This window comes from Oncorhynchus tshawytscha, unplaced genomic scaffold (genome assembly GCF_018296145.1).
Source record: "Oncorhynchus tshawytscha isolate Ot180627B unplaced genomic scaffold, Otsh_v2.0 Un_contig_564_pilon_pilon, whole genome shotgun sequence".
Lineage (NCBI taxonomy): Eukaryota > Metazoa > Chordata > Actinopteri > Salmoniformes > Salmonidae > Oncorhynchus > Oncorhynchus tshawytscha.
In genome coordinates this window covers 122501-137500 of record NW_024609738.1, presented here as the reverse complement: position 1 = coordinate 137500, position 15000 = coordinate 122501, and the positions used below count along the sequence as shown (strand labels likewise).

Here is a 15000-nt window from a genome sequence, read left to right as displayed (position 1 = left end):
GGGAACGTACATCTCTCTCAACAAAGATGATCCTGAAGCTGTGCTACAGAGGAGAATATAACTGATCCTGGGCATGAAAGCTGCCAGAGCGCTTGGGGATATTGCTTATATCCGTTATGAACGGCTCATTGTCCACCTTCCCTCCCAAAAGCCTGGAAGGGATTAGAGAGCCAAGGCTATGGGTTCGTAGCTTCAACCCCGCAGCACACACACACACACACACACACACGCACACACACACACACACACACACACACACACACACACACACACACACACACACACCAATTGATTAATGGACTGCTAAATGTGCTTTAGAAAGTCCAAAATTAAAAAGGTCTTTTTTCTCTTGCTTTGTTTGTTCTTGTCCATATGATGTCTATCTCTGAGAAGCTACCCAGGAAAGGGCGGAAAATAGCCCATAATAATATATGTAGCCTTAGAAATAAGGTTCACTAAATCAATAACGTGCTAACATCAGATAACATTCATATATTGGCAATTTCTGAGACTCACTTAAATAATTCATTTGAGGATGTAAACTCAGCAAAAAAATAATCATCCTCTCACTGTCAACTGCATTTATATTCAGCAAACTTAACATGTGTAAATATTTGTATGAACATAACAAGATTCAACAACTGAGACATAAACTGAATAAGTTCCACAGACATGTGACTAACAGAAATGGAATAATGTGTCCCTGAACAAAGGGGGGGGGGGGTCAAAATGAAAAGTAACAGTCAGTATCGGTGTGGCCACCAGCTGCATTAAGTACTGCATTGCATCTCCTCATGGACTGCACCAGATTTGCCAGTTCTTGCTGTGAGATGTTACCCCACTCTTCCACCAAGCCAACTGCAAGTTCCCGGACATTTCTGGGGGGAATGGCCCTAGCCCTCACCCTTCGATCCAACAGGTCCCAGACGTACTGAATGGGATTGAGATCCGGGCTCTTCGCTGGCCATGGCAGATCACTGACATTCCTGTCTTGCAGGAAATCACTCACAGAACGAGCAGTATGGCTGGTGACATTGTCATACTGGAGGGTCATGTCAGGATGAGACAGCAGGAAGGGTACCACATGAGGAAGGAGGATGTCTTCCCTGTAACGCACAGCGTTGAGATTGCCTGCAATGACAACAAACTCAGTCCGATGATGCTGAGACACACCGCCCCAGACCATGACGGACCCTCCACCTCCAAGTCGATCCCGCTCCAGAGTACAGGCCTCGGTGTAACGCTCATTCCTTTGACGATAAACGCGAATCCGACCATCACCCATTGTGAGACAAAACCGTGACTCATCAGTGAAGAGCACTTTTTGCCAGTCCTGTCTGGTCCAGCGACGGTGGGTTTGTGCCCATAGGCGACGATGTTGCCTGTGATGTCTGGTGAGGACCTGCCTTACAACAGGCCTACAAGCCCTCAGTCCAGCCTCTCTCAGCCTATTGGGGACAGTCTGAGCACTGATGGATGGATTGTGCATTCCTTGTGTAACTCGGGCAGTTGTTGTTGCCATCCTGTACCTGTCCCACAGGTGGGATGTACCGATCTTGTGCAGGTGTTGTTACACGTGGTCTGCCACTGCGAGGATGATCAGCTGTCCGTCCTGTCTCCCTGTAGCGCTGTCTTAGGCGTCTCACTGTACGGACATTGCAATTTATTACCATGGCCACATCTGCAGTCCTCATGCCTCCTTGCAGCATGCCTAAGGCACGTTCACGCAGATGAGCGGGGACCCTGGGCATCTTTCTTTTGGTGTTTTTCAGAGTCAGTAGAAAGGCCTCTTTAGTGTCCTAAGTTTTCATAACTGTGACCTTAATTGCCTACCGTCTGTAAGCTGTTAGTGTCTTAACAACCGTTCCACAGTTGCATGTTCATTAATTGTTCATGGTTCATTGAACAAGCAGGGAAACACTTTACAATGAAGAGCTGGGAAGTTATTTGGATTTTTACGAATGATCTGTGAAAGACAGGGACCTGAAAAAGGGTCATTTTTTTTGTTGTTGCTGAGTTTAGCAGTAGCAATACAAGGATATAACATCTATAGAAGAGACAGGGATACTTATGGGGGAGGTGTTGCTATTATACAGCACCAGTCAAAAGCTTGGACACACCAACTCATTCAAAGGTTTTACATGTTCTTTTACATTGTAGAATAATAGTGAAGATTTCAAAACTATTAAATAACACATATGATAAAAATAATTATATATATACGTATATATATATATATAGGGGATTAGAAATGATGCAGACAATTACATAGATGGAAGCTACAATCTATCTGATCTACCCCCTAAACAAAGGTTCCTACAGCTGGGCCTAAAACAGTGTTTAATAAGAGATCATACAAACGTGTGTGTATGATGTTAAAAATATGTGTTGGTCTGATGTGCTGAATAAGGAGCATCCAGACGCTGCACTTTGTCAAATTGTTTCTTTCCGATTATTGAAAAGCATGTACCTGTTACATAGACAGTTAGAACTCCATGGGTTGATGAGGAAATGAAAAACTGTATGGATGAAATGAGATAATATGTCTGTCTGCACATCTGACTGGCTGGCTTACTGCAAATTGAGAAATGATGTGACTTAAACTCAACAAAAAGAAGAAACTGTATTATGAAGCCAAGATCAATGATCTAAAGAATGATGGGGGGAAAAAAAGTTTTATGGGCAGAAAGACAAATTCAACTCCATCTTTCATCGAATCAGATGGCTTATTAATCCCAAAACCATTTGATGTTGCCAATTATTTGAATGATTAGTTCATTGGCAAAGTGGGCAAACTTAAGCAGAAAATGTCAACAAGGAACAGTGAGCCATCATACTCAATCCATTAAAAACAATTATAATAATGAAAGAAAACCATTTGTAAGTTTGAATTTTGTAAAGTTAGTGTGCGACAGCTGGAAAGATTATTGTTATCAATCAATAATGACAAACCTCCTGATATTGACAACTTAGATGGAAGGATACTGAGGGGAGACAACCACATATCACAGGCATATACAAGTACATTTTTTCTCAATGACGTAGCTATCAGTATAGTTGGAGGGAGGGGGGGGGGGGGGTCAAGTGCAAGTGCTGGTTAAGTTTTTTTGAGGTGAGGAGGAGTATCATTTAAGATACTGTATGAAGAGGTAAGGTTTCAGATGTTTTCAGAAGATGGGCAGGGACTCTGCTGTCCTAGCTTCAGGAGGAAGCTGGTTCCACCATTGGGGTGCCAGGACAGAGAAGAGCTTGGACTGGGCTGAGAGGGAGCTGCCCTCCCGTAGGGGTGGGAGGACCAAGAGACCTGAGGTGGCAGAACGGAGTGCTCGGGTTGGAGTGTAGGGCTTGATCAGAGCCTGAAGGTAGGGAGGGGCAGTTCCTCTTGCTGTTCCGTAGGTAAACAGGTTGAAGGTTGAATCCAGGAGGGCTGCAGCGTTCTGAATAGGTTGCAGGGGTTTGATGGCACAAGCAGGGAGCCCAGCCAACAGCGAGTTGCAGTAGTCTAGACGGGAGATGACATGTGCCTGGATTAGGACCTGCGCCGCTTCCTGTGTGAGATAAGAGTCGTACTCTACTGATGTTGTAGAGAATGAACCTGCAGGAACAGGTCACTGCTTTGATGTTTGCTTTGATGTTTACTGAGAACAACAGGGTGTTGTCCGGTGTTGTTCTTTGCACTCTGGGAAGGTGACACTGTGGAGTTGTCAACCATGATGGAGATGTCTTTGAGCGGGCAGGTCGTCCACGGGAGGAAGAGCAGTAGAGGTTGAGCTTTAGGTGGTGGGCTGGCATCCCAGTTCAGGAATCAGCCAGGCAACCAGAGATGTGTGTTGCCACCTGGGTGTCAGAAGGCAGGACGGAGAACAGTTGTTGAGTGTCATCTGCATAGCAATGATAGGGGAGACCATGTGAGGATATGACGGAGCCGAGTGACTTGGTGTATAGAGTGAGAGTACGTAGTCGTGAGAGTACGTGGTGCAGACACAGATCCTCTCCACGTCGCCTGGTAGGAACGGCCTGCCAGACAGGACGCAGAGTGTACAGAGCCTGAGACAACCAGCCCTGAGAGGGTGGAGAGGAGGATCTGATGGTTCACAGTGTTGAAAGCAGAGGATAGATCTAGAAGGATGAGAACCATCCTTAGAAGAGAGAGAGTCAACTTTGGCAGAGCAGAAAGCCTCCGTGACACAGAGAACAGTCTCTGTTGAGTGACCCGTCTTGAAGCCTGACTAGTTAGGGTCAAGAAGATAGTTCTGAGAAAGATAACGAGGACATTGATCAAAGACAGAACGTTGAAGTATTTTGGAAAGAAAAGAAAGAAGGGATACAGATCTATAGTTTTTGACCTCAGATGAGTCAAGTTTCTTGAGGAGGGAAGCAACTCGGGCCATTTTGGAGTCAGAGGAGACGAAGCCAGTTGTCAGGGATGAGTTGTCAGGGATGAGTTGTCAGGGATGAGTTGTCAGGGATGAGTTGTCAGGGATGAGTTGACGAGGGATGAGTTGTCAGGGATGAGTTGTCAGGGATGAGTTGTCAGGGATGAGTTGACGAGGGATGAGTTGTCAGGGATGAGTTGTCAGGGATGAGTTGTCAGGGATGAGTTGTCAGGGATGAGTTGTCAGGGATGAGTTGTCAGGGATGAGTTGACGAGGGATGAGTTGTCAGGGATGAGTTGTCAGGGATGAGTTGTCAGGGATGAGTTGTCAGGGATGAGTTGATGAGGGATGAGTTGTCAGGGATGAGTTGTCAGGGATGAGTTGTCAGGGATGAGTTGTCAGGGATGAGTTGTCAGGGATGAGTTGACGAGGGAAGTGAGGAAAGGGAGAAAGTCTCCAGAGATGGTCTGGAGAACGGAGAAGGGGATGGGATCGAGCGGCCAGGTTGTCGGAGCGGCCAGACAACAGGAAGTCATCTGGATAGAGAGGGGAGAAAGTCTCCAGAGATGGTCTGGAGAACGGAGAAGGGGATGGGATCGAGCGGGCAGGTTGTCGGAGCAGCCAGACAACAGGAAGTCATCTGGATAGAGAGGGGAGAAAGAGGTCAAGGCGTAGGGTAGTTCTGTGTGAGTGAGTCCAGTGGACTCAATAGGCTGAGTGAATGAGTAGCAGATGTCGTCAACCTTTTTCCGCAGAGAGGGAGGAGGGAGAGGGTGGAGGGTTAAGGAGGGAGGACAAGGTGGAAAAGAGTTTCCTAGGGTCAGAGGCAGACACATGACATTCCAAGTGGTAGAAAGTGGCTTTAGCAGCAGATACAGAGGAAGAGAAGGTAGAGAGGAGGGAGGGAAAGGATGATAGGTCCTCCAGAAGTTTAGTTTTCCTCCATTTTCTCTCAGCTTCCCGCAGCCCTGTTCTGTAAGCTCCCAATGAGTCACTTGGCCACGAAGCAGGAGGGGAGGGCCGAGCCGGACGGGAGGAAAGGGGACAGTGCGAGTCTTAGGATGCAGAAAGGGAGGAGAGTAGATTTGAAGAGGCAGAATCAGGAGACAAGAGGGAGAAGCATTTAGCAGAAGGGAGAGATGATAGGATAGAAGAGGAGATAGTAGGGGAGAGAGAGAGAAGATTGCGACGACGCATGGCCATCTGGGTAGGAGCTGAGTGGCTTGGGTTGGAGGAAAGGGAGACAGACAAGGAAACAAAGTAGTGATCAGAGATCTGGAGGGGGTCACAGTGAGATTAGTAGGAGAACAGAGACCTGGAGGGGGGTTACAGTGAGATTAGTAGGAGAACAGAGATTTGGAGGGGGTTACAGTGAGATTAGTAGGAGAACAGAGATCTGGAGGGGTTACAGTGGGATTAGTAGGAGAACAGAGATCGGGAGGGGGTTACAGTGAGATTAGTAGGAGAACAGAGATCTGAAGGGGGTCACAGTGAGATTAGTAGGAGAACAGAGACCTGGAGGGGGGTCACAGTGAGATTAGTAAGAGAACAGAGACCTGGAGGGGGTTACAGTGAGATTAGTAGGAGAATAGAGACCTGGAGGGGGTCACAGTGAGATTAGTAGGAGAATAGCGATCTGGAGGGGGGTCACAGTGAGATTAGTAGGAGAACAGAGACCTGGAGGGGGGGTCACAGTGAGATTAGTAGGAGAACAGCCTCTAGTAAAGAGGAGGTCAACAACTATCTGCAAATGATGAGCAGTTCACACACCATGTAGGCTACTGGGAAGACAGGCAGAACTGAAAGTAGATGGACCCAGCTAGCAGGAAGACAGGCAGAACTGAAAGTAGATGGACCCAGCTAGCAGGAAGACAGTACTACAACATTATATTAATCACTCCTGGACATATCAGGAGTCCTCTAGCTATAGAACGAATCAACCACAAGCTAGTGAAGTCACTGAAACCCTGAGCAAGGAGTTTCAGTCAGTTTTGGAATGGGTGGCCAGTAATAAACTGGTCCTGAACACCTCTAAAACTAAGAACATCGTATTTGGTACAAATCATTCCCTCAGTTCTAGACCTCAGCTGAATCTGGTAATGAATGGTGTGGCTGTTGAGCAAGTTGAGGAGACTAAATTACCTGGCATTACCTTAGATTGTAAACCGTCATGGTCAAACATATAGATTCAATGGTTGTAAAGATGGTGAGAGGTCTAGCCGTAATAAAGAAATGCTCTGCTTTTTTGACACCACACTTCACAAAGCAAGTCCTGCAGGCTCTAGTTTTGTCTGGTCTTGATTATTGTCCAGTCATGTGGTCCAGTCCTGCAGGCTCTAGTTTTGTCTGGTCTTGATTATTGTCCAGTCATGTGGTCCAGTCCTGCAAGCTCTAGTTTTGTCTGGTCTTGATTATTGTCCAGTCATGTGGTCCAGTCCTGCAGGTTCTAGTTTTATCTGGTCTTGATTATTGTCCAGTCATGTGGTCCAGTCCTGCAGGCTCTAGTTTTGTCTGGTCTTGATTATTGTCCAGTCATGTGGTCCAGTCCTGCAGGCTCTAGTTTTGTCTGGTCTTGATTATTGTCCAGTCATGTGGTCCAGTCCTGCAGGTTCTAGTTTTATCTGGTCTTGATTATTGTCCAGTCATGTGGTCCAGTCCTGCAGGCTCTAGTTTTGTCTGGTCTTGATTATTGTCCAGTCATGTGGTCCAGTCCTGCAGGCTCTAGTTTTGTCTGGTCTTGATTATTGTCCAGTCATGTGGTCCAGTCCTGCTAAGAAAGACCTAGTTATTCTGCATCTGGTCCAGAACAGAGCCGCATGTCTTGCTTTTCATTGTAATCAGAGGGCTGATATAAATACTATGCAGTCAGTCTCTCTAGTCTAAGAGTTGAGGACAGACTGACTGCATCACTTCTTCTTTTCGTAAGAAAAATGATTGTGTTGAAAATTCCAAATAGTTTGCAAGGTCACCTTACGCACAGCTCTGACACACACACTTACCCCACCAGACAAGCCACCAGGGGTCTTTTCATCGTCTCCAAATCCAGAACAAATTCCAGAAAGTATACAGTTACAGTATGAAGAGATGTTATTGCGTGGAACTTTCTTCCATCTCATATTGCTCAACTGAGCAGCAAACCTGGTTTAAAAAACCCAGATAAATCAACACCTATCTATTTGACCTAGATAGTTTGATCTAGATAGTTTGACCTAGATATTTTGACCTAGATAGTTTGACCTAGATATTTTGACCTAGATAGTTTGACCTAGATAGTTTGATCTAGATAGTTTGATATAGATAGTTTGATATAGATAGTTTGACCTAGATAGTTTGACCTAGATATTTTGATCTAGATAGTTTGATCTAGATAGTTTGACCTAGATAGTTTGACCTAGATAGTTTGACCTAGATAGTTTGATATAGATAGTTTGATATAGATAGTTTGATATAGATAGTTTGACCTAGATAGTTTGACCTAGATAGTTTGATATAGATAGTTTGATCTAGATAGTTTGACCTAGATAGTTTGATATAGATAGTTTGATCTAGATAGTTTGACCTAGATAGTTTGATATAGATAGTTTGATCTAGATAGTTTGACCTAGATAGTTTGATCTAGATAGTTTGACCTAGATAGTTTGATCTAGATAGTTTGACCTAGATGGTTTAATATAGATAGTTTGATATAGATAGTTTGACCTAGATAGTTTGACCTAGATAGTTTGATCTAGATAGTTTGACCTAGATAGTTTGATCTAGATAGTTTGACCTAGATAGTTTGATATAGATAGTTTGATCTAGATAGTTTGACCTAGATAGTTTGACCTAGATAGTTTGACCTAGATAGTTTGATCTAGATAGTTTGACCTAGATAGTTTGATATAGATAGTTTGATCTAGATAGTTTGACCTAGATAGTTTGATATAGATAGTTTGATCTAGATAGTTTGACCTAGATGGTTTGATATAGATAGTTTGATCTAGATAGTTTGACCTAGATAGTTTGATCTAGATAGTTTGACCTAGATAGTTTGATCTAGATAGTTTGACCTAGATGGTTTAATATAGATAGTTTGATCTAGATAGTTTGATCTAGATAGTTTGATATAGATAGTTTGACCTAGATAGTTTGATCTAGATAGTTTGACCTAGATAGTTTGATATAGATAGTTTGATCTAGATAGTTTGACCTAGATAGTTTGATATAGATAGTTTGATCTAGATAGTTTGACCTAGATGGTTTGATATAGATAGTTTGATCTAGATAGTTTGATATAGAAAGTTTGATAAAGATAGTTTGATCTAGATAGTTTATGTGTATAGTTTGTGTGTATGTATTGATATGGAGGCTACGTGGGCCTTTTTTAAATTCATGTTGTTCTGTCCTTGAGCTGTTCTTGTCTATTGATGTTCTGTATTATGTCATGGTTCATGTTTTGTGTTGGACCCCAGGAAGAGAAGCTGCTGTTTTCACAACAGTTAATGGGATCCTAATAAAATACCAATACCTCCTCTCCTCTCCCCCCTCCTCTCCTCTTCCTCCTCCTCCCCCCCTCTCATCCCCTCATCTCCTCCCCCTCCCTCTCCCCCTCCCTCCCCCTCCTCCCCCCCCCCCTCTCCTCCCCCCCCCTCCTCTCCCTCTCCTCTCCTCTCCCCCTCCTCTCCTCTCCCCCTCCTCTCCTCTCCCCCTCCTCCCCCTCCCCTCCCCTCTCCTCTCCCTCCTCCCTCTCCTCTCCTCTCCTCTCCTCTCCTCTCCTCTCCTCTCCTCTCCTCTCCTCTCCTCTCCCTCCCCCCTCTCCTCTCCTCTCCCCTCCTTCCTCCCCTCCCCCTCCCCTCCCTCTCCTCTCTCTCTCTCTCTCTCCTCCCCTCCCCTCCTCCTCTCCCCCTTTCTCCTCTCTACTCCACTGTTGACTCAACTCTCTGTCCTCCACCCTCTCTCACCCCATCACTCCTCCTCTACCCTCTCTCACCCCATCACTCCTCCTCTCCCTCTCTCTCACCCCATCACTCCTCCTCTCCCTCTCTCACCCCATCACTCCTCCTCTCTACCCTCTCTCACCCATCACTCCTCCTCTACCCTCTCTCACCCCATCACTCCTCCTCTCCCTCTCTCACCCCCATCACTCCTCCTCTCCCTCTCTCTCACCCCATCACTCCTCCTCTCCCTCTCTCTCACCCCATCACTCCTCCTCTACCCTCTCTCACCCCATCACTCCTCCTCTACCCTCTCTCTCACCCCATCACTCCTCCTCTACCCTCTCTCACCCCATCACTCCTCCTCTCCCTCTCTCTCACCCCATCACTCCTCCTCTCCCTCTCTCTCACCCCATCACTCCTCCTCTCCCTCTCTCTCACCCCATCACTCCTCCTCTCCCTCTCTCTCACCCCATCACTCCTCCTCTCCCTCTCTCTCACCCCATCACTCCTCCTCTCCCTCTCTCTCACCCCATCACTCCTCCTCTACCCTCTCTCACCCCATCACTCCTCCTCTCCCTCTCTCTCACCCAATCTCTCCTCCTCTTGTGTCCTCTGAATAGGGGTCAGAGGTCAGGGGTAAAGGTAAACATGGAGGGTGAGTTAAACTCAACTCTGAAATTAGTAGTGGTGGCCAGGAGGGAGGAAGGGAGGGAGGCACCTGTTGTACATGTGGCTTTAAAGTGAAGAAGAAAGATGACCTTTGACCTCTGGTCTAAAGTAGTGCACTATATAGGAAATATGGTACCGTTTGGGACACAGCCATGGAGAGAGTAATAGTGTGATGGAGTCCGCCAGCAGCACCAATGAACTGTATAGCCTCAGTAGAACTAGCTGAAAGCTACATTACTATATTATTGGAATTTAGTGAACCCCGCCAGCACACTTCATTACCCACAATTCAAAACGCATTAACTGTGAAATTAAATGGATCCACTCAACTAAAAATGTCTTCCCTCCCCTCCCGGATACGGTGTTGTAACATGGACAGGGTGACAGAGAGAGGACAAGTACCCTTGGATGGTGACTGATGGAAACTCTACGTGTTAGTAATGATTAACATGTCGCCTGTTGCTAGATGGAAGGTCCTTTTACGCTGCACTGGTCACAAAGCCACAGCAGATCAACAGTAGTCCACTCTAAAGTAGTGCACTATATAGGGCTCTGGTCTAAAGTAGTGCACTATATAGGGCTCTGGTCTAAAGTAGTGCACTATATAGGGCTCTGGTCTAAAGTAGTGCACTATATAGGGAATAGGGCTCTGGTCTAAAGTAGTGCACTATATAGAGAATAGGGCTCTGGTCAACAGTAGTTAACAGTAGTCCACTATGTAGGGAATAGGGCTCTGGTTAACAGTAGTTAACAGTAGTCCACTATGTAGGGAATAGGGCTCTGGTTAACAGTAGTTAACAGTAGTCCACTATATAGGGAATAGGGCTCTGGTCAACAGTAGTTAACAATAGTCCACTATATAGGGAATAGGGCTCTGGTTAACAGTAGTCCACTATATAGGGAATAGGGCTCTGGTTAACAGTAGTCCACTATATAGGGAATAGGGCTCTGGTTAACAGTAGTCCACTATATAGGGAATAGGGCTCTGGTTAACAGTAGTCCACTATGTAGGGAATAGGTCTCTGGTCAACAGTAGTCCACTATGTTGGGAATAGGGCTCTGGTTAACAGTAGTCCACTATGTAGGGAATAGGGCTCTGGTTAACAGTAGTCCACTATATAGGGAATAGGGCTCTGGTTAACAGTAGTCCACTATGTAGGGAATAGGGCTCTGGTTAACAGTAGTCCACTATATAGGGAATAGGGCTCTGGTTAACAGTAGTCCACTATATAGGGAATAGGGCTCTGGTTAACAGTAGTCCACTATGTAGGGAATAGGGCTCTGGTTAACAGTAGTCCACTATGTAGGGAATAGGGCTCTGGTCAACAGTAGTCCACTATATAGGGAATAGGGCTCTGATTAACAGTAGTCCACTATATAGGGAATAGGTCTCTGGTCAACAGTAGTCCACTATGTTGGGAATAGGGCTCTGGTCTAAAGTAGTGCACTATATAGGGAATAGGGCTCTGGTCAACAGTAGTTAACAGTAGTCCACTATGTAGGGAATAGGGCTCTGGTTAACAGTAGTTAACAGTAGTCCACTATGTAGGGAATAGGGCTCTGGTTAACAGTAGTTAACAGTAGTCCACTATATAGGGAATAGGGCTCTGGTTAACAGTAGTCCACTATATAGGGAATAGGGCTCTGGTTAACAGTAGTCCACTATGTAGGGAATAGGTCTCTGGTCAACAGTAGTCCACTATATAGGGAATAGGGCTCTGGTCAATAGTAGTTAACAGTAGTGCACTATATAGGGAATAGGGCTCTGGTCAACAGTAGTTAACAGTAGTCCACTATGTAGGGAATAGGGCTCTGGTCAACAGTAGTTAACAGTAGTCCACTATGTAGGGAATAGGGCTCTGGTTAACAGTAGTTAACAGTAGTCCACTATATAGGGAATAGGGCTCTGGTTAACAGTAGTTAACAGTAGTCCACTATATAGGGAATAGGGCTCTGGTTAACAGTAGTCCACTATATAGGGAATAGGGCTCTGGTTAACAGTAGTCCACTATGTTGGGAATAGGGCTCTGGTTAACAGTAGTCCACTATGTAGGGAATAGGGCTCTGGTTAACAGTAGTCCACTATATAGGGAATAGGGCTCTGGTTAACAGTAGTCCACTATGTAGGGAATAGGTCTCTGGTCAACAGTAGTCCACTATGTAGGGAATAGGGCTCTGGTCAACAGTAGTGCACTATGTAGGGAATAGGGCTCTGGTCAACAGTAGTGCACTATGTAGGGAATAGGGCTCTGGTTAACAGTAGTGCACTATATAGGGAATAGGGTGCCATTTGGGAGTCATCCATACACATAGGAACTGTCCTCCAGCTTTCTTTACCCCACAGAATGGGACACAGTCTTTTATTTAGTTTTAATGTAGTAGTGACTGTGTTATGTGGTACTATACCTTGTGATTTTGAAGATACGTAGAAGGCGTACGCAGAACAGAGATGCCTAGTGACTGTGTTATGTGGTACTGTACCTTGTGATTTTGAAGATACGTAGAAGGCGTACGCAGAACAGAGATGCCTAGTGACTGTGTTATGTGGTACTGTACCTTGTGATTTTGAAGATACGTAGAAGGCGTACGCAGCGCAGCACAGAGATGCCTAGCGGGGACATGATCTTGGTCTCCACCAGAATGGTCTCCAGGATGCCTCCACACACCACGAAGCTGTCAAAGCGGTTGAACAGAGACACGAAGTAGGCCTGTAGACCCAGGCTGTACATCTTTAACAGCATCTCCCCTGTAAACAATGCCAGCAGGACCTTGTTGGCTATGTCTGAGGAGAGAGAGAGAGAGGAGAGAGAGAGAGAGAGAGAGAGAGAGAGAGAGAGAGAGAGAGAGAGAGAGAGAGAGAGGAGAGAGAGAGAGAGAGAGAGAGAGAGAGAGAGAGAGAGAGAGAGAGAGGGGGGGGGAGAAGAGAGAGAGAAAGGGGGAGAGAGAGAGAAAAAGGGGGGAAAGAGAGGGAGAGAGGGTGGTGAGGGTATATAACTTAAAGTAACTGTCCAGTATTTACAGATTTATATGTAATATGACCTAGTGAAATAATTTCTCTTCTTCTTATTGGTGTCTTTTAGTAGTGGTTTCTTTGCAGCATTTCGACCATGAAGTCCTGATGCAAGCAGCCTCTTCTGAACAGTTGATGTTGAGATGTGTCTGTTATTTGAACACTGTGAGGTGCAATTCATTATTTCTGAGGCTGGTAACTCTAATGAACTAACTCTCTGCAGCAGAGGTAACTCTGGGTCTTCCTTTCCTGTGGCGGTCCTCATGACGGCCAGTTTCATCATAGCGATTGATGGTTTTTGCCACTGCACTTGAAGAAACTTTAAAAGTTCATGAAATGTTCCATATTGACTGACCTTCATGTCTTAAAGTAATGATGGACTGTCGTTTCTCTTTGCTTATTTGAGTCAGTACCTCTTTGCTTATTTTTGCCATAATATGGACTTGGTCTTTTGCCAAATAGGGCTATCTTCTGTATACCAACCCTACCTTGTCACAACACAACTGATTGGCTCAAACACATTAAAAAGGAAATAAATTCCACAAATTAACTTTGAACAAGGCACACCTGTTCATTGAAATGTATTCCAGGTGACTACCTCATGAAGTCGGTTGAGAGAATGCCAAGAGTGTGCAAAGCTGTCATAAAGGCTACTTTGAAGAGTCTAAAATCTAAAATATATTTTGATTTGTTTAACACTTTTTTGGGTTACTACATTATTCCATATGTGTTATTTAATAGTTTTGATGTCTTCAATATTATTCTACAATGTAGAAAAAAGTAAAAAAGAAAAACCCTTGAATGAGAAGGTGTGTCCAAACTGGTACTGTATATGTTGATATTTGTTGTATTTTTTTCCTCCCCAATTTCACCTTGTCTCATCGCTACAACTCCCCAACGGGTTCGCGAGAGCCGAAGGTGGAGTCAAGCGTCCTACGAAAACATAACCCGCCAAACCTTCACTTCTTAACACCCACCGCTTAACCCGGAAGCCAGCTGATACCAATGTGTCGGAGGAAACATCGTTCAACTGGCGACCGGGGTCAGCCTGCAGGCACCCGGCTCACCACAAGGAGTCGCTAGAGCGTGATGAGCCAAACCCTACCCTAACCCAGACAATGCTGGGCCAATGGGACTCCCGGCCTTGGCCGGTTATGGCACAGCCTGGGAATTAACCCGGGTCTGTAGTAACGCCTCTAGCAATGCGATACAGTGCTTTAGACCGCTGCGCCACTCAGGAGACCCAGAATATTAACTTTTAAAAGTGAGATTTTCACTGTAAAATTACTTTAGGATTAGCGAGGTGTAGAAACCAACAGCTTATTGGATAAAGGAGAGAGGTGAATAGAAGGAGGGAATAAAGGCGAAAGACTAAACAACAGAGATGATTTAATAAAGATATTTTGGCTACTCTGAGGAGAGAGGAGGAGAAAGACTAAACAACAGAGATGATTTAATAAAGATATTTTGGCTACTCTGAGGAGAGAGGAGGAGAAAGACTACACAACAGAGATGATTTAATAAAGATATTTTGGCTACTCTGAGGAGAGAGGAGGAAAAAGACTAAACAACAGAGATTATTTACTAAAGATATTTTGGCTACTCTGAGGAGAGAAGAAGAGAAATTACAACAAAAAGAATTGAGCAACAAATCTGTGAAGAATGTGAGTTGGTGAGCCGTGTTGTTAGCAGGATAATGACACCAGATCAGAAGTAACACAAACATACCTCTGAACCATCATGGCTCCCTCAACTCGTGTATGTGAATAAGAATATTTTATATACATGATGTGACAGATGCTATTCTGTGTTGTTGTCTCTGTACCTTGGGGAACCAGGATGTACCAATGGTAGCAAACTCTTTGTGTCTCAGTCAGGAGAAATATACTTCCGTTATTGAGTTGTTTTAAGATAAGTGGTTGTATTATAGTACTATATGTACCAGATAATGTACAATACACTATGGTGCTGAGATAATGAAATAAAATGTACTGGAACTTGAGCTGCTGTTGATGTGTCAGTACCTTGG

The 15000-nt window shown here is 44.9% G+C and overlaps 1 protein-coding gene across 4 annotated transcripts in view; it reads right to left on the bottom strand.

Annotated features, from left to right (window-relative positions):
• Positions 1-15000, bottom strand: part of LOC112240960 (voltage-dependent L-type calcium channel subunit alpha-1C) — a 157114-nt gene that overhangs the window by 68706 nt on the left and 73408 nt on the right. For 3 of the 4 annotated variants that reach the window (XM_042317427.1, XM_042317428.1, XM_042317429.1), the window contains one exon: positions 12518-12743. In XM_042317427.1, the coding sequence (XP_042173361.1) occupies positions 12518-12743 (226 nt within the window). Of the gene's footprint in view, positions 1-12367; positions 12396-12517; positions 12744-15000 lie in introns of those variants that run through there. The other variant, XM_042317430.1, reaches the window with a different exon arrangement.